General features: G+C 30.6%; 3 protein-coding genes and 1 long non-coding RNA gene across 11 annotated transcripts; 2 read left to right on the top strand and 2 right to left on the bottom strand.

The window, feature by feature from the left end:
* The first annotated feature begins 19 nt into the window (after positions 1-19).
* Positions 20-5808, top strand: LOC126920841 (protein cramped). 5 transcript variants are annotated; one of them, XM_050731651.1, is made up of 13 exons: positions 20-166; positions 515-592; positions 916-978; positions 1085-1470; positions 1598-1861; positions 1928-2131; positions 2212-2402; positions 2501-2995; positions 3079-3384; positions 3471-3800; positions 3879-3989; positions 4051-4883; positions 5590-5808. In XM_050731651.1, the coding sequence occupies exons 4-12, from the start codon at positions 1266-1268 to the stop codon at positions 4165-4167; spliced, it is 2223 nt and encodes a 740-aa protein (XP_050587608.1). In that variant the 5' UTR covers positions 20-166; positions 515-592; positions 916-978; positions 1085-1265; the 3' UTR covers positions 4168-4883; positions 5590-5808. The 5 variants fall into 5 exon arrangements, with proteins under 5 accessions (XP_050587608.1, XP_050587609.1, XP_050587611.1 ...); XM_050731652.1 differs by having other exon boundaries at positions 748-978; XM_050731654.1 differs by lacking the exon at positions 20-166 and having other exon boundaries at positions 430-592; positions 4063-4883.
* A 4396-nt stretch (positions 5809-10204) lies between these two features.
* On the top strand, positions 10205-14660 carry LOC126920867 (ETS-related transcription factor Elf-5-like). 4 transcript variants are annotated; one of them, XM_050731736.1, is made up of 7 exons: positions 10205-10864; positions 12483-12615; positions 13012-13266; positions 13419-13490; positions 13577-13663; positions 13741-13936; positions 14014-14660. In XM_050731736.1, exons 1-7 carry the CDS (start codon positions 10811-10813, stop codon positions 14123-14125), a joined length of 909 nt encoding a protein of 302 aa, XP_050587693.1. In that variant the 5' UTR covers positions 10205-10810; the 3' UTR covers positions 14126-14660. The 4 variants fall into 4 exon arrangements, with proteins under 4 accessions (XP_050587693.1, XP_050587696.1, XP_050587694.1 ...); XM_050731739.1 differs by lacking the exon at positions 10205-10864 and adding an exon at positions 10931-11042; XM_050731737.1 differs by lacking the exon at positions 10205-10864 and adding an exon at positions 11126-11237.
* LOC126920884 (uncharacterized) lies at positions 10585-11114 on the bottom strand. Its single transcript, XR_007712134.1, has 2 exons — positions 10980-11114; positions 10585-10879 (listed from the first exon to the last, which is right to left on the bottom strand). It is a non-coding gene; the product is annotated as an uncharacterized LOC126920884 (long non-coding RNA).
* LOC126920849 (protein arginine N-methyltransferase 3) lies at positions 14513-19026 on the bottom strand. The gene is made up of 9 exons (XM_050731691.1): positions 18522-19026; positions 18323-18450; positions 17688-18041; positions 17433-17602; positions 17208-17366; positions 16952-17139; positions 16648-16874; positions 16201-16560; positions 14513-16125 (listed from the first exon to the last, which is right to left on the bottom strand). Exons 2-9 carry the CDS (start codon positions 18333-18335, stop codon positions 16016-16018), a joined length of 1581 nt encoding a protein of 526 aa, XP_050587648.1. The 5' UTR covers positions 18336-18450; positions 18522-19026; the 3' UTR covers positions 14513-16015.
* Positions 19027-19061: the final 35 nt, after the last annotated feature.

The raw sequence follows: 19061 nt of genomic DNA, 5'->3' as shown, positions 1-19061 counted from the left end.
ACGCTCCTCTGCTCTGTGCCTCGGGTTTTCCTATCAAGGCCACCGTCCACGAACAACATCATGGAAAATCGTTCATTTAGATTGGACACAGCAATGCACTTTTCTGCACGCAAAAAACTGAAAAATTCAATTGGTCCCGTGTGCGGTTATTCGCGTGATTTTATTGGTCAGACGTTGCACTTATGTTGAGAATTATTCCCAGCGCCAGCGCAGCGCGAAAATCATTTCTAAAATGTCTTTGACCAAAACGAAATGATTTATGTGATATTAGTGATATTAATGGGCGTTTCAATCTCGATTTCAAATATTTTCGTAGCGACTCGATATTTTTTTAATACTGTCGAAATTCGAATTTCTTTGAATAAATGATTTGATATTTCAAATACTTGAATCTTGATAAGTCTTGTGAATCTCGTTAGGATTCGTAATCTTCATAAAAGAATGAATATCTTATATGTCATACTTTATATCTTATATGTTATATATTATATATTTTATATATATTATGTTTTAGATCTTAGATGACTATCAAATCTTTCTAAGTACCGAGTCATGTTTAAAGCAATTCAAATTTTTTACTACATGCAAATATGTAAGTACTTACATGTTGTCAATACATGACAAGACAAATTTTTCGAAGTTCTCCCGACACGAGTTGATTAATTATTTTAATTAAATATAATTCTTTCGATGAGTTTACTATATATATCTTTATAACAATGTAGTTAAATATTTCTTAATTTTTAGATGTTAAGTGCAGTAGATTTAAATATCCAATTTGCTGGAAAACTCGCTTAGAATTGTGTAATTTGGAAGCAAGCACAGTGTGTGCATCTATCGTGTTTGTTGAGCTAAATATCGTTAGATTTTCATAATTACGTAATTTTTTCAATTACATTGCGTTTATGTTTACAGAAAAATTAAATCCTTCTTAATCACATTAATCAGCGTCGAGAAAGCTCGTGTTTACGTTCGAGCGTAAGTACGAAGATAATTACGTTTTAACGTGATTTAAACACATTAATAAATCACCATTACGTTTGTTTCTCGATAGCCTAATTATGTTAAAATACAATTTTTATAGGATTTCTCGACGAAGTTATGTTATTAACATCATAAATCGTAACAGAAATATTTTCGCCCGTAAATCTACTTGGATTTACCGATGTGCTACCTGTTTTAATGAGTTGTAAAATTTGTACTATCTAAGCGCCTCGAAACTGGTTAAGGTTGCTACCTAAAATTTGTTTCGTGAGGACGTTAAAATGGAAAATAACGCGAAAAATGAAGATTGTGAAATTCAGGGGATTAATATAGTGAGCAAGAAAGAAGAAAGTTCATCCCAAAATGTACAAAATTCTTCAGACGCAAAAGTTTCCGTGGATTCTAAGAATACTCAAGTTCGTGTCGTTCGAGGAACAAAAAAGATAAAATTAGACCTTGGTGATGGTAATAACATGGAAAAAAAAGGTTCGTATTTGTATAATTAATTGATCATATACATATAGTAATCGAAAGAAATATTGACAACTGTATAATTTCTTAATTAAATTCCAATATGTTATATAGTTACAAAGATTTGTTTGTAATTTAATAGATTCCAAGGATGAAGAAAATAATACAGAGGTGAAAGTAAAATCTTTGAAAAGATCTTGCGAATTATGGTCCATGGAGGATAAAAATACCTTTTTCAAAGCTTTAAACGAGTATGGAAAAGACTTTGATGCTTTACAAAGCTATTTCTTGAGTCAAGGAAAGAAAAAAGGTTTACCAGATGTTGTAATAAAAAATAAGGAACAGATTAGGCATTTTTATTATAGAACTTGGCTAAAAATATCGAAGCACCTAAAATTTTCAGAAGGTAATTGTTTAACTTATTTTTACACTTTATTTTTTATTTTAATAATATAATTGTTTTGTTGTACAGATGTAAAAAAAACTTCGCAGGAATTGTATGGATTAATTAATTATGGTGAACTTAGAAGGAAGTTACCGCGAATATATGAAAAGGTACAGTTGAAATTAAATGAGTTGGTTTATTGGGGTTCAACGCAAGTCAGACTTAGAGGAAGAACTATGAGAATTAAAACACCTATATGTAGAGCACTGAGAAAACTGAATCAACTAGAAGGTATACTTAATCAATAAAATGTAAACCATAGTTCATGAAATTTAATAATATTTCATATAACAATTATAATATTTCTATAGATTGGCAAGAAGAAATTAAACTTCCCCCTAGGATAACAATAGAATTAAGGCCCCGTAATAATATGGCATGGTGGCAAGTGCAAGCATCTTCGATGAATCCAAGAGTACGCACTCTATTGCCTATACAGAGACGTTTGTCTAGTTTATTAATATTTCTGCAACAAAGATGGAGACCTGCAAAGTATAACACAGTATCCTTACTTCAAAATAGATTACCAATATTAATGTATCTTGTTTTGTATCTAATAAGAAAAAGAGTATTGAGAAAATTCCTATACATTTAATGTAGTTCCCCAATTTAGAAAATGCAGTTGCTAATGAAATGAAAGATAATCGATTATTACGAGTAGCACCACCCGAAGGGAGCAAAATTGCTTTGCCAATGGTGAACCTTGGAGAGTATCTAACCAGCAACAGTGTCAGTTTAAATTCTTATGAAAAACGTCTAGGACTGAAAAGTTCCAGAATGGACCTATTAGGCTCGGAACAATACATAAAAGGAGTTGGAAAGAAAGGAATTAAGAAAAACAAAGTAGACAAAAAATGCATGAGCCGCACAGAGGATAACTGTACCATGCCAGACAATAATAGTGATATAGATGCAATAGAATCTAGCAGTAATGTTGCAGAAAGACCGTCGACTGTTAGTAACACTGAGAAAGCTAATCCAGAGCAAAAAACAGAATTTAACAGATTTCCGGGAAGAGAAACTATTGAAAGAATTCGGAAGGGATGGAACATCGAGGAAGCAAACACCATTACTGTGGGGGACCTCTTTTTAATGGTACACGTGTTAACTTTTATCCGAGTTAGGTTTGAATAAAAGTTGAAAACTCCGAGTTGTCCTACATTTTTAAAATTTTTCAGTTTGGTCGCGAATCGAAAGTTACGCTGGAATATTGGTGGGACTGGAACCATCGAGAACAACACGTTGGAGAGTCTACATCAACAACTTTGCGCGATGATAATTTGTGTCTTACCTTGCAAAAGCTATTATCTATAGCAAAACATAGTTACGGCACGAGTAAAGTATATGATAATACTTCTGGAAGTAATGAAACTGTGATTTCCTCTCGAATACTTTCGACGAAAGCATCGACCTTTAAAAGACCTTTAATTCCACAAACTTATCAAAAGATTGGAACACCAGATGCTTTCAAAACGCAGTTAGATGTTCGTTATCGTTTCAAATTCAATATTTCTTTAAGGAATTCAAAAACATTTATTATAAAAATGTAATTTTGTTTTTTTAAATGCAGAAGTTTACAACACGTTTCAGTAAACGAGGTAGAACCGTGCGGCAAAAAAGTCTTATTGTACAAAGAGTATTGCCAATAATATCTACTACAAGCAATGCCCCAGAAGACGTAACTTCTAATAATCAAGAAGCAAATAAAATAAATGACTCTCCTATAAATAATGATGATCAACAAAATGATAAATCGCCATCCATAATTATAAATGTACCACAGGAGAAAAATTTTTTGGATGAACTTGAAGCGGCAAGAGTTCCGAAACCTACGAATTCCATTATAACAAGCGCAACGCAAATACTTAAAGAGGGAGAACATCAATGGTTGAATAGTGAGGTAAATTTCTAAGGTTGATTTTTAGAATTTTAACCAAGAAATATTTTTTCTTTTACTAATATTGCAATTAAATTACAGGTAGCAGATTTTTCATTAAGTAGCTTTCTAGGTCAATTAGAGTCCCCCATGAAAATCTCACAGAGAAGTCAAAATGAAAATAATATAGAAGAGAGTCGGCCATCGTCCGATGTAAGTATATATGATAAAATTTAAAAAAGATTGATCTATTAATATTTTAATCTATATTAAGAATGTATTACAGGTCGTTTCACATATGCAATGCTTGATGGGAGAGAGTAGTGTTGATTATATGGCGAAATTTGCAAACCTCGCATCGCAGATAGCATCGGACGATAACAAAAAATAAAAGTATAAATAATTGACTAGTTTTGTACGAATTTTCATATGAGCAATTATCTAAAATTATGTAAATGTGATGATACATGTTTTGTAATGGGAGCATGTAATGATATTTAGACTGATTAATTTATCTCTTTGATATTAGCTTTTACAGTCGACTGTTATAATAATACTAATACTAATAATAATGGTAACAAAAATAATAATATATGGAAAATAAAGTAATTCATATACATATACAATCTTCCTGTATGATTTCACTTTTGTATGATTAGCAATTTATAAAATATGTATAATATATATTATTTAACACTTTGTTTAGCATAAAATGCTTAGGCATATCTATTCTGAATATTCATTAATTTTTTATTGTATTTTTTTCTAAGATACAGGATGCAAAATTAATTTATATAGCAAGTTCAAGTTCTTAATCTTGCATCAATAATTCATGAATGTTCATAAATATTTCATCCTACGTTTGATGCTAAAGGTTTATTGAAAACTGCACAAATGCGGGAGGAATACGTTTATAGGTGATATTTAGTATCCTTATTTAACCCACAAAGATGACGCGGCATCTGTTTATGGAATCATTTAGGCTAGTTCTCGTGTATGACTATCACTATTGCGTTGCAATCTCATGTAACTAATTAAGTATGTTGAAAGAAAAAAAACAAATCCCCGTTTATAACTTCCTTAACTGAAAGAAGTAACAAAATCCAGGTATATATAAACTTCTCCTATTTTTCTCGTATCATAAGTTCCACTAATTAAGCATATATAGAATGTGAGAAAGATGAATGTGAGTACTTACATACTATTGGAATTTGTTTAACACCGCCTATTATTACGAATGGACAGCGTTAACCTTATACAGATTTTCCATTATTAGAAGTACTTTGAAATAGTTAAAAATTTTTTAAATATAAATTTCCTTAACGAAAATAATATCCGCGAGTACTTACAACTTGCATTACAGAACTGTGATCAAACACTGTCTAAGCTTATGACTTAACAATGGAAAAAGAATCTTTATCTGATGATGATGTAGGAAATAACGGTCATTATAATACTACTACAATCATTGTGATATTCTGAAATATGTACGAAAACGTTCATCAACCGTATATTTGAATACCAAAATTTTAATTAAACATTAAAGAGAAAGAATAGAGTATAGATCTATTATGGTCGTTTATTAAAGTAATTTTCAATTAAATTGAACATGCTTAAAAATATTGCAAATACGCGCCTAGAATATGATGGGAACGATAATGAGCCGAACACCCCGAGGAGACACATATTCTTGGAAACGAAGCCTATAGTCTTTTCGACGGCGTATTGCGAAACAGACATTGTGAATGATTCATAGTGCCCGCGTCCACGTGATCTTATGCGCACGCACCTATCAAGTATTTGTTATTTGCAGATGTGATTTTCCCTGGACGTAAGCACCTTCTTTGGGTGAACTGAACTGGTTTCACTCATCTCATCAATCACAGAAGAATAAATCGTTAACGATCTATGCTTTCTTTCCAGAAAAAAATGTAACATTTAATTATACATAAAAATTCGTACACAAATAATACTTGTTATCTTTTCCTTTAAAGTCATAAATATAATTATATGAATAATAGCTATTGATAAATTTTAATTTTAAGGACGAGTTTAACCCAACTGAATTTCCTATTAGTTTTTCTTTTTTCCAATTGTACAACATACGACAACATATGTAATATTTTTTATTTTGGAACTTGCACGTAATCAATGACGTTAGTTAAGTACTTTTGATTTTTATCGACGTTAAAAAATTATGAACCTGTTTGACAGTCCGGAATGACCTTTCCCGTTTCAAAACACATTCAATTACGCAGAAGTACGAGTTATTACGCTCTACAGATTAAAAAGTTTACTATAAGACGTGAAAAAAAGAAAGAGAAACGATTATGTTTGGCTTTCAATCTTCTTTGTCCTTTTCATTGCGTGTATTTACGTCTATTGAATGACTGTAATTGTCATTGATATATGTTTTGTTTACTAAACGTAGCATTTGTTTAAGCCAATTTGCATTTTCATATCAAGTACAGATAATTATAAATATACATATTCAACATCATTTATATTCAAAGTCGAATAATGCATAAAGTTCATATATTTTCTTATAAAATTTCTTTTCGTGACAAAAACTTTGAAAAATGTTTTTATTCGCAATGATTAATCATATTAATATGATCATATTATTATGTTTTGTATGTGAAGTTTGTAATTCAGAATAGATATAATATATCAATATACATAAATATATTATTTAACGTTGGACTGTTTGGTGAATTTTTCGTATAATGATAACAAAAATTTTATATTTACAGGACAATGAGTATTTTTATTGAATTTGATATCTTAATACCTTCAAAAGATATTAATTTAACAGGACTTTAACTTTCGATAAGTGTTCACATATCGATGCTATTAAATATTTCCCAGTTGTGATCGTATGTGTTGTACGTGACTTGAAATTTGCCTACAACTACCTTATTCAAACAAGTAGATTATTTCTTTTTCGACATCCAACCATTTCTGATCCCGATATTCCGATAAATGGATGAAAATTAAGAGGAGGACAGAATTTTTGCGTTTGCCGGTTAAGGATATCCATTAACGTGTAAGATAATCATTTATAATTTCATTTTGTGATTTTATATAAACGCGGTGCGATGCATTACGATCTTCAATGAATCTTGCGCAAAAGCTAATCGCATAGAATTTCTACATATTTAATGAGATTGCATCAAAGTATAAAAACAACAATCAATTTTATTTTAATAAATAATCTTACTCTTAAAAGACTCCGTTCAGACGATTTCAATGACGTCTAATACAATCTCATTCGACAATAAACGGGGCAAAAGAACGAGAGATGCTCAAAATATTACCCATTTATATCAATACAATATTGCAATAGATGTAACTTTGAAATATCTGAAAATCTTCCGTTTATAAGGAAATGATTATTTATGTTATCTTTACGTGTCATGGACTTCTTCATAATATAATAATTAAAAAATTATTGTAAAATTTTAAAATATCCAAGCTTTGTGTGTGACCTTACATCACATTCCTAAAAATAACAAAGATTATCAAAGGATTATTGGGACACCTTATAGGTCTTCCTGATGTTAATCAACATCTATCTGAATAGTGGAGCAAACCGTGATACACAAAAACTGTAACCTAGTAAATGTGATCAGGGATGCTTTAAGCTGAACAACCAACGAAACGACCATTTCTTTTATTTCAGCAACAACTGCAAAGTAAGTATATACGCGTGTAGTATAAGTATATACCAACATCGACCGAGATCGCAGTTTAACAAAATTATTAGAATTTAAAGAAGGACTTTACCAAGTAATACAAAGGATGGGGATCTCTGAGACCTTAGAAATTATATCCAGGTTTTCCTCAAGAAAATTCCATTTGTTATTCCGATTGAGTCTTTATCACAATTCTTATGATAGGTCAGTGATTCATCTTACGAGTACTATAAGCCATATTCAAGCTAAAAAACAAAGTGACTCGCAATTGGAAGAACAAGTTGGGAAGTTACTGAGGAATTTTTCAACTTCTCGGCATAAAAAATGAAAGAACGATTAAAGTGAACCACAGATATGTAATCCTTACATTTTTCGTCTAAATTTATGAAATAGACTGATTAAAATACCACAACTTCCTTAATTAACATCAGAACCGAAATAATCTTTGTTCTTTATCATTGTTGCCTTTTTTCTTCTTCGTTTACTTCATTCGTTGATTTTTCAATTTCTCTACAGGAAACAGAATGTTTCGAAAGAGCCGATATAAAATCAAAGCTTGGCGAGGTTTGCGCGATCACAGTTCTTCGAATCAGTTATTAGTAATCCCCAGGAGTTTCACGGATTGCGGTTATGATAAAAAGCGCGTTCTTCCCAGTGTAGAGACGTAATTGAAAGGAAAAGAAAAAAAGAAGGCGCATAAGAGAAAAAAGGAGAGAAAAGTACATCGTAAAATAAAATGAAGTCCATGGTAGTACCGACATGTTTACACTCCGATGTCGAGACATCGTGGCGTACTATAAATAAACGAGTCCATAGGCGCCGCCAATGTGAGAAGCTTTTTCGAATATTGCATTTTGTCTGGACGAATGCGATGGAAACATTATATGTATACAGGGTAGAACGTACGAATTAGACACATTAGTGGATCCATTGAAAATATTTCTGAAATGTATAGTACATGATACATACAAAGTTTAAGAATATAATTTCTGCATTATTGACAATCTATTTACCTCTACTATATGTAAACGTATTCCAACATTCCAGGAAAATTTGGTATACGTGCACATTATTGCAGAGTATCATTTTCTTTTTTTCTCACACTGGTTCTAGCCAGTCAATCTATTGAGAATTATGCGACGAACAACTTGTGTCTATTAATAACGCTGTAAGAGAGAAAAAAAATGGAATCTTCGTAGAGATCTTCAAACGCTTCAATGTCACGGGAATACCGACGAAGTCTTGTCGTACAGACGAATTTTTGTTCCTGGTTATTTCGTAACTGTTTCGTACGTTGAATCGTTGCTGATTTGCAATAAATGTTTTTTTTTTTTTTTTAAAGATACTTCCAGGAAAAAATCGAAACCCGATAGCGATTTCCATTTTATGGAAATTAGATTAACCGCAAGACTCTGGCTTCGCGTAACAGCATAGATCGACTGGAAATATTTGAAGACACGATTATTAATATAATGATATCTGTAAATACAGCGTATAAGTCGCATAAATTTTTATAAAAGATTGGAGAGAGTGAGAATGATTTTATAAGATAATTAAAGCAGTCGAATTTAAATATTTCATGAAATTAAAATCTGTTTAACTAAATAGGTTAATTATATGCTTCTATAACTACGTATTATTCGCCAGAAAAATTTACCTTATTGACCCAAATTAGTATTATTATAAATCATTACATTAAATCATTGAATGAAATTCTATCTATGACAACATATTTATATTCGATAACTCTTTCATGCGTTGTTTAGTTAATGAAAGTATAAAGTATATTTAAGATATTTGTACACAGACATGCACACTTAATTACATTCGATCATTTCTTATCTGTTATTTGTTTTTGCGGAATCATTTTATATACAACCGATTGGACGTACAACCTTTTAACCTTAAAAAAGATTGATATCGATTGGTTGATTTAGTAATTTGAACTGCGAAAACTCGAATCTTCGCAACACGTGTTCCTACTTGGCGGCAAGCAACCTATGTATTTGTTTGGAAAAAACGTATTTTAAACGCCATATATGAATTTTTCATAACATATATTTGCCCAAATATATATTAAAAGACTTTCTTTTTATATAAACCGGAGGATCTATTTTACATGTCAGAATTTTGAATAGTACACTGTAACCCCTTATGATGCAACCCTCTTCTCTCCTACTTTAAGTGAGATATGCATTTTGTGTTTAAACGCTTGAGGTTCTTCTTAAAAATTTTCTTGGTTCAACGAAAGTCTGCGTTTCTTTTTCTAAACTTTCGCTCTTGCATTATATCGCAAATTGATTCCGCATTATTAAATTAATTCCAAATGATTTTAGTGGTTTAAAAAATACGTAACATTATTATCATTTCTACTTACAATAGCTAAAGAAATTCAATTCGAGCAATTATACTATAAGCATAACAAAGCATTCTTTACAATTAAATTTTTTTACAAAAATTAGGATGTATCCTGAAATATAACAAAATGATATTTTAAATTTAAATATAACAAAGTGATACATGACATTCTTAAAAAACACGAATAAATTATAGTTCATTTTAAAATATTGTTTATCATAAAAGAGTAGTTGATACAACAATAAAAAATGCTGTATATAAGGGCTGAGGAGACCATTATCAAAATTTAGCTTTATTTATTACACGTATATATCACTTCAAAGATGCAGAAATGAAATTTGTAAATATAATATTCCTGGTTTAGTTTTTCCTAAGAATGAAAATTTCACAGCTGAGGAAAAATTAAAGAAGATGAATTTTCGGCCAGATTTGCGATGATACGGATACCCCAGCTTACCGTCCGGTCGACCTCGTTGGATCGCAAAATAATGAAGCCACTCGGGGAATAACCGTCGCGTTAGCTATATTTTCGGTTGCGTTTTCGTCTCGGATTCTCCGGATCTCGGCAACCGCCGCCAATGGTGTGTATCCGCAATTATTGCGTCAGCTATCGTGAAGCACGTCGCCGATGATTGGTCAATTCCAAAGAGCGGGAAATCCCCGTTGAAACCTGCTCTTCCGCGCTATCCGTCCCCGTGGTACTCCCGCTGACGTCTTTCGCGTCACCATATCGCCTGGCGTCTTCGTCAGAGACATTTCGGCGACCGGCGATCAGTATCGCGTTGCGCGACAACGCCGCGACCTCGTGTTTAGTTTGAGGTATAATTGTTTTCGATCTGTTTTCCAACAGACAGTGATGCGACTTGTTCATGTCGCGCTGTGACATACATTTACCTTCGCGTAAATCGTGACAATTTTCTGTAACGAACATATTGTTACGTTTGTACGACAGTCTTTGTATTTGCTTAGTTGAAGAATCGAATGAACTTAATAATGGATCCGTTCAGTAGTTACGATAGAACCGACTTAGTGGAGGTGAGTTACGATTACCTAAAAAAGTTGTAAAGTTGTTCTGTTTGGATTATTTGAATTGGTTTTAGTGGATTGTACGGTGTTTTTTTATTATTTTATATGAGTTTTACTTGTTTACCTGTTCTGTAATCTTTTTGGAGAAGGAACGCATGTGTGAGCCTCACGTGCTAGAGAGAAAAAGGTTTGTTAGTACTGCACCGCGTGAAGCGCTAGTGTGCTATAATGAACTTTCTAAAAAAATACTGTGTTTTTCTCGAATTCCAGACTGATATTTGAGTATGAAAAAACGGAAAGCTATAAAACGTTTGGGAAAACTATTTCGTTTAATTCGTACGTGCATATCGTAAGAAATGGCATTAAAGTACTTTAGACTAAGGTAAAGTGGAATAGAGAAATGAACAATTACAGTCTTTACTTCTAATGATTAATCGAAGATTTTTGTAAATTTAATGTAACGAATAAAAAGATTAAAAGAAGTTATAAATAGAAAAACTGTTCGAAGTTTTTGACAACCGATTTACGAGGTATCAAACGATGTTTCATTTCTTTCTTTAGATACAATATAAAATATAAAATATATTTCTGTCAAGTTAGTACGAGAGTTTATCGTTCTATTTGGAAAAGAGTTGCAAGATTGTAAAAATTGCGTTTCTACGAAAAGTGACGATGATCGGCGACGCGATAACTCGAGCGTCTATATCGTACGAGTATTCGCACCTAAGTGCGAAACAAGTGCATTTGTAGATTTAGTGAAATGATTTGTGAGAGCAATAAAATGTTGTCAATTCTACGAAACAGAACAATATTTCTGACAATGCTGTATCAATTGTATTGATACAGTAAATTATTGCGCAAATATTGATACACATGCTAGTTGGAATTTTTTAATCGAGAAAAAGGCTATATGACTATCTACTGACCGTCGTTGTATCAAATGCTTTTGTGGCAAACTGTATATACTGCATTTATACATATTATTAAACAAAAAGAAAATATATCAAAAGATATCAATAGCACCTATTACTACGTCCAAATAAGTTTACACGGATTAACATGTATCCATACAAAATTTAATAACTTAAAGACTAAAAATTAAAATATGATACTTTCTCTATTAAATATTTGAAAATTACGAAGAAGAAACTACTACACAGAGATAAGACACGACAAAAATAATTATAAAAATATGATACTTGAAACAATAATGTTACATATCAGTTAATTACTGCTAAGCAATATTTATATGCACACTAATTTACTAATATAAGATATTATTATCATTTACCGCATGCTTGACTTTGCATAAAGCGTTCGAAGCCACGTAATACAAAATAAATAACATTTGAAACAACGATTTGCGGTTATTTATTGCAAATTACCGATATCCGTTTTATGTAGATGCTCTGCCCAGAATCGAGACGTAAATACATACATATATGTATATATCTTTGTCGTACGCGTATAAAAGCCAGTCCAAGGAAACGAGATTGTAGTGATCTCGTTTTTCTCAGTCTCTAGCGATAAAAAGAGACAGGACGGTTGAAGACGCCAACAAGGTCATTAACGTAGAAACCCGATTTCGTTTCGGATTTGTTTGTCATACGATATGTTCTGTTTGCAGGTGTGCCCTTCGTTTCCTAATCTAAATGACGACGATGATCATTTCGTACTGGACATGGACTCATTGGTCACGTTGAAAACTAATGCCCTGACCACGCGCAGTTACGAACCTCCCCGAAAAAAGTGTTACTTTGGTAATTCATGAAAAATAGTTTTGCTTGATTATATCTATACTTTCAAACGTCACTATTATAATTGGTATTATATTAATTTTATTAATATAAGATATCATTAACATTTTATTAATATACATTTTACAATATAAAATATTATTATTTTATATATATATATATATATATATATATATATATATATATATATATAGAGAGAGAGAGAGAGAGAGAGAGAGAGAGAGAGAGAGAGAGAGAGAGAGAGAGGATCATATAGAACCAACTATTATGTAGTAATTATATTTTCCAAACAATTTGTTCTGAAAGATAATCTTGTTTTATGATGTTATAAAAGTACGTTTCATTTTATCTTGATGTATTTTTCATTTTCGACTTGTATCAATTTTTTCAATTCAACAGGTGATGAAAATAATGAAATTGATGGTACCGGTTGGTCTGATAAACCTATTAGAAACTGGTGTCAAGAAGAAACAATAAACTGGTTGATGTCTGCGGCATCTTATATTGGACAACCGTATAGTCTAATACAACATAGTCTTGCGGTACCAGGAAACGAGTTGGTCACCTTTACCAGAGACGATTTTATCAACCATGATCCTATGTACGGAGATCGACTCTATGACCTACTCCACTCTCAGCATATCTCGAATATACGTATGTAATTGTGATTACGTGTGAATGTTGATAACAAAAAATAATAGTGTAATAAACTACCATAATATTATTTCGCTGTATCTCATTGATAGTTTTTATTTAAGAATCAGTCGTCATTAGTAGTTAGTAAAAACAAAACTATGTAATTACAGTTCCACCATTTAATACCATCCATCCTCATTCCGAAGACGAATATGCGCGAATTAATTCCAACAGTACATCAGGTAATATAAATCCTTCGAATTTTTTTATACGAAATGATTATCTTTTTTTATAATAAAGTACGTAAATATTGTCTTTATTTTTGTAGACGCAGAATCAGATAATAATAGTATTGATTACCAAACTACCAAACGGCCACCAGGGAGACCAAGAGTATTAAAACCAAAAAAAAATTGTAAGCATTTTTACTTTGAATTAAAGTATGTATTTCTTAATTCAGTGATGCAATGATACCAATATAATGTTATATAGCTACTAGCCAGGGAAAGCTTTGGGAGTTCATCAGGGACCTCTTACGTAATCGAGAAACGTGTCCAAGTTTAATCTGTTGGGAAGATTATTCTCAAGCGAAATTTCGGTTCGTTAAAAGCGACGAGGTCGCGAAACGATGGGGTTCAAGAAAAGGAAACACAAAAATGACGTACGAAAAACTGAGTCGAGCAATGAGGTAATTTTTCATTCACTTTTTGTTTAAATTCTGTTTGGTGATTTTGCAATATTTTTATATAAAAAATATTCTTTCAGGTACTATTATAAAAGCAAAATTTTTCAACCTGTACTCGGTCGAAGATTAGTTTATCAATTTGGACCAAATGCAAAGGGTTGGCAAACTGATAATCCAAATTTCCGATATTAAATGTTTAGGATTGCATTTGTTATAAAAATTGTACAAAAAAGTAAAAGTAACGTTTGTGGCCTATTGTGAATTTCGCTCACAGGATGTATCTTAAAATTGCTTTAAAAAGATAACGTTTCTACAATTAAAGATTTGTCAATGTATATTTTGATATTGAAAAAGGAAGTGAAAGTATTTTGTTAATTGAATCGAAACGTTTGAGCATCAAGTTGCAATCGATAATCTAAATAAAAGACTAAGAAGAAAGGATCTAGTATTATAGATGATACATACTGACTAGATTTAAATAACGTAAAAAACAGTATAAATGAATAAAAATGTCGAGGTTTTTATATGTATGACTGAATTTATAGAAATGCGTGATAGCAAAATGTGAATACGAAATAATTTAAACTTGTAAGATTTTTTCAATTTATTTGATTTTAAGCATTAGCGTGATAGATTACTTATGTAAAAGTACACATATTATAATCAAGGAAGGCAATAATTCCTCCTGACTTACAATCAAATAAATTTACTATTACTTATTTTTTTATATCACAGAGTTGTATTACATACCTTAATCTGGAAGCATAAGTACTTTTTAAATTGACCCTGGGTTACAAACAACATGTCAGGCAATTTCAAAAGAGGGAACTAAATTTTTATAAGTTCGTAACCAATACAGTTCCACTATAAATTCTTTTCCTAGAATAGTCTTAAAGGAAATCGAGAAGAAGTATAATCACATTATTTTTTTTATAAATTATATTAGCTGAAATATCGGATCTATAATTGGTGTTAATTCATTTTCGTTTTATTAACGGTTAATTATTAAATGTGGATACTTATTCTACAATAGCACATGCAAGAAAGCTGGCAAAAATATTTGTATTTTTAAATAAATTCTGGACGATTCGATTAGTCATTAACAAGTATGAAATATTGAAATTCATACATAGTATCGTGACGGAAGAAGATATGCTGGTAAAAATTATGCATATTTCCTTTTTAATTCATTTGTTGAAGTTATTTATAGGACTCTTGGATTAAATTTAACTCGAGCGAACTCGAAATCGTTGTTTGTGTAATAAAAGCGTAAGAATAATCCCGACTGCACTAATTAAATTTGACCATTCCTTTAAAATACATTTTTCAAATACAAAATATCATTATTTAAAATGATCATTAAGAAATATTTAAAAAATTTGAAACTATCATTATTTGAATCAATAGAATATTTGTGCAACCGGGTATGTATTTAAATATCTTTTTTAACACTATCGTAAAATTTTTTACATAATTCGACAGAACTGTAAAATGAAACGCTATCATATCGTTTTTCTCGGAACTACTTAACCTTCCAAAATGCTAACTTTATGGTCAATTATAAATGTTTAAGTTTATCGACTATCAAAAAGGCACGAATCGTAAATAATCTCTACCGTAAAGTTCGCATTAATTGCGACGATATCCTGTAGAAAGCATGTGCGTTGTGATTATGTAAGATAATTTACGGAAACAATCAACGTATAATCTTTGGTTATATATATTAAAAAAAAATATAATAAAGTAAAAAAATCTTATATATATATATATATATAGATTGTTTATGTCTTTATCATTGCAGGAGTCAAACCTTTCGATTTATACGAGATTATATGATTTCTACAGTTTTACAGGGACTCAAAATGTAAATCACAATTCCATAAAAAATACGGATACTGAACGATTTTTCCTACGCTTTTTGAACCGTATTTCATCTATTATTTAATTTTTAATGATAGTCATCAATAATTTTATAGCCAGCAAGCTGTTATGGACCCTATGTTATTTGTTTTTTTCTTTTTCTTTCTTTTCCTTTTTGGCACTTACGTCTATTAAGTAGACTTCAAAGCGAATATCATTAGATTATTCTAAGTAATAAACCTGGCTAGTATTCTTAATATGAATTGTAACCATGAGTCCTCGAATATCTCTAACATGTCTACGACAGACTAATTTACCACGTAAAATTTCCCCTATAAAAAATTCTTATATTTATTTTCTTGTATTTGACAATCAATAATTTTTATTTCAACTTTTATTTAACTTACCTTCGGTAATGCTAATAGGTTCGTTCAATGAAAATACTGTTTGCTTCCAATGTGTTGGAGGCGAATAAGGTCCCGTACTAAAATAAATTGGATTGTCCAAGTCAAAGAAGATATCAAAATAGCCAACAATCGCAGTTAACGATCCAGTCTTTTTTACTTTAAATTCGAAAGGCGATGAAAAATTTACGCAATCTTTCGTTACTTTGTATAAATCGAATGCTTGTATCTCAACAGTGCTAGTTATTAATTCGTCAGCGTTACAAATCTCTATACTCGGTTCACGTAAAACCTCCGCTTTCATACAGCTCATTTTAAAACCATACACGTTCGACCAATAATCAATGAGTTCGACATATCTCCCTATAAAAATTGATAAGATAAAAATAATAAAATAGAAAGAGTAAATTTAAAAATATTATATAATTCTATTATTTCAAAAATACATACTAGTATCTCCACTTCCCACAATACTGAGTGTGCATCTATTAGGAAGAAGTATTCCACCAGGAGTCAAATAGTTATCTCTCGCATATATCACTGTATCTAACATACCCTCGAATAGAAGGAAATATCCCATCCACTCAGACACAATCGCATCTACTTTATCTTCATCGAGATTAATGTCTTCCAGCCGACCTTTTTTTAAAGTGATAATGTCACTTAAATTATTTTCTCTATGATATATTAAAAAAGATCATGTTAGATAAGAAAAACCAAATATTGAAAGTGCTATTTACTATATTCTATTTACCTCACTATATCGATTGCATGATATATTACATTTGATTGATCAACACTAATTACTTTGCGACATCCAGTTTTTGCTGCAAACATAGACAGAATTCCAGTTCCACAACCAACATCTAATACCACACAATTACTAAATCTGTTAGCATTTGTTAAGAATGCATCTCTATAACTTTCGGTTCTTACTTTGTCCTGTAAAAATAATTGTACTCATTATTAAAGAATCATACTCATTATTAAATAAATATACATATACATACTGTTAACATCTCATGATGTATGGCAAAATGGCTGTAAATATTAAAGTAACCCTTATCAACATTACAATTAGAATTACCAGAAGAGCTGAGAGTATTGTTTTCATCTAAATCACCATCTAAGATCAATTTTTGTGCTTTTTCTGCCATTTCATCTATTTGCTAGAATTGAATGTTTTAATACCTGTTTTATTTGGTATATAGACATTAAGCTTTTTATATGAATACCTGTATTGCCAAAAGACATGCTGATTCACGTTGTTCCAATTGTGCTCTAAGTGTTTGTATTGTTCTTTGTAATTCGGCAAAATGTGCCTCAGATAATGTGACACACCCATTTTCTGAATTCACAGTATATGCAATAGGCTTCGTTGTCTTCTCTTCTAAATCTTCAATATCTTTATGTGCAGAAATAATAAATGAAAATCAAATATAATTTAAGAAACACTAATTTGTAATGAATTTAATTGTATTCATACTTACCAAACATTAACCAAGGGTCATCTTCTATAACAGGTCTTAAGTATTCCTCACTTTCCCATGTTTTTATGTTCAATGCATTTAGCTGATCAGGTAAAACATTTTTATGTCTAATAAAATTGATCAATTTAATATAGGAATAAGTATCTAAAGAATGTTTGATTATAAAGTTTTTTAAATCAAATCTATGTGAAGCTATTAGATGCTCTAGTGCCATAGAAAAGTTATTGGCAACTTCATTACAAAAAAGGCACGATATAGATTCAAAATTTTCTGTCACTTCTTCCCAATCATCTCCACTATCATCATCACTTGTTCCATCCATTTCACATTCGTAATTATCTTTTGAAGAAATAGCTAATGAATGAAAAACATTAAAAGCAAACAACTTTATATTAAGTGTTATCAATAATATTAAAATTTAATATCAATAGAAAAATGCAATGGTTTGGTAATTCAGAAAATTACTGAATAAATTTTAAAATATTTATATAATTTTTTTAATTATTATTATATTAGATAAACAATATCAAAAATTTTCCAAATAATCAAAATGTAATATGTGATTGCTAGCTATAGATGTTTATTCTTAATTTGTATTATATATAAGTATATAAATGACAAAATATTATATATACCTTGATCTGTCATTTTGTAATTAATTATATAATGAATGAAGTGAATTTGCTACAGTTATTCTTATAGAGACGAGATTGTTTAAAATTTTCAAGGTTAGAGATTCCACTCATCCGTGCACGTGCAGAACCTGGTAAAAGCTCTGGCTTAATGTCAAATCAATATTTTCTATGTCACATCACGTTCCTAGCCAATACAAACTTTTTGGCGTAGATGGTCCTCTTTAAACTATAATTTAATATTTATTGATTCGACTCGACATCAAATGCTCTTGACCTTTTTAAGTTTTTTTTATCCTCTTGATGAATCTTGCACTGAAACTGGAACACTTTCTCCGATATGTAACATACAACGGAACTTCGACCTACTCTATAAATTCTATAACTTCTATGTAGTTCTTGACATATGATGAAATAAAATGATTCTCCTTATAAACATTAAGCATTTTATGTAAAAGCTCTCAAATAGATTTAATCATATTTCTTCAACAATTATTAAATTTAGTAATATAAATGGAGTCACTCATCGGACAAATTTTGCGCCTGTGATTATGAAAGTTGTCTGAGTAGAAAATTAAAAAATCTCATTTATCATTTAATACATATTACATCGATTTATGTTACAGTAACAAAATATTTTCGTAAATTTGTTCAACAGTTAAAAATCTTGTAATTAATTAAAAATTTTATCTAGGAAAGAATGTGTACTATAAAAGTAAGAATTTGTCGTGAAATATTTTGT

Source organism: Bombus affinis, chromosome 10 (assembly GCF_024516045.1).
Source record: "Bombus affinis isolate iyBomAffi1 chromosome 10, iyBomAffi1.2, whole genome shotgun sequence".
NCBI classification, from domain to species: Eukaryota; Metazoa; Arthropoda; class Insecta; order Hymenoptera; family Apidae; genus Bombus; species Bombus affinis.
Note: the sequence above shows the minus strand (reverse complement) of the source record. Positions and strands in the feature narration are given on the sequence as shown.

Excerpts from the sequence above, each read along its gene's own strand:
- LOC126920841 (XM_050731651.1), top strand. The coding sequence starts at position 1,266 with ATGGAAAATAACGCGAAAAATGAAGATTGTGAAATTCAGGGGATTAAT. Across the intron at positions 2,996-3,078 it reads TGGGGGACCTCTTTTTAATG|TTTGGTCGCGAATCGAAAGT; the intron begins GTACACGTGTTA and ends AAAATTTTTCAG. Across the intron at positions 3,801-3,878 it reads ATCAATGGTTGAATAGTGAG|GTAGCAGATTTTTCATTAAG; the intron begins GTAAATTTCTAA and ends ATTAAATTACAG.
- LOC126920867 (XM_050731736.1), top strand. The coding sequence starts at position 10,811 with ATGAACTTAATAATGGATCCGTTCAGTAGTTACGATAGAACCGACTTA. Across the intron at positions 12,616-13,011 it reads CCGAAAAAAGTGTTACTTTG|GTGATGAAAATAATGAAATT; the intron begins GTAATTCATGAA and ends TCAATTCAACAG. Across the intron at positions 13,937-14,013 it reads AAACTGAGTCGAGCAATGAG|GTACTATTATAAAAGCAAAA; the intron begins GTAATTTTTCAT and ends ATATTCTTTCAG.
- LOC126920849 (XM_050731691.1), bottom strand. Across the intron at positions 17,367-17,432 it reads CATGTCTTTTGGCAATACAG|CAAATAGATGAAATGGCAGA; the intron begins GTATTCATATAA and ends ATTCAATTCTAG. Across the intron at positions 16,875-16,951 it reads CATGCAATCGATATAGTGAG|AGAAAATAATTTAAGTGACA; the intron begins GTAAATAGAATA and ends AATATATCATAG.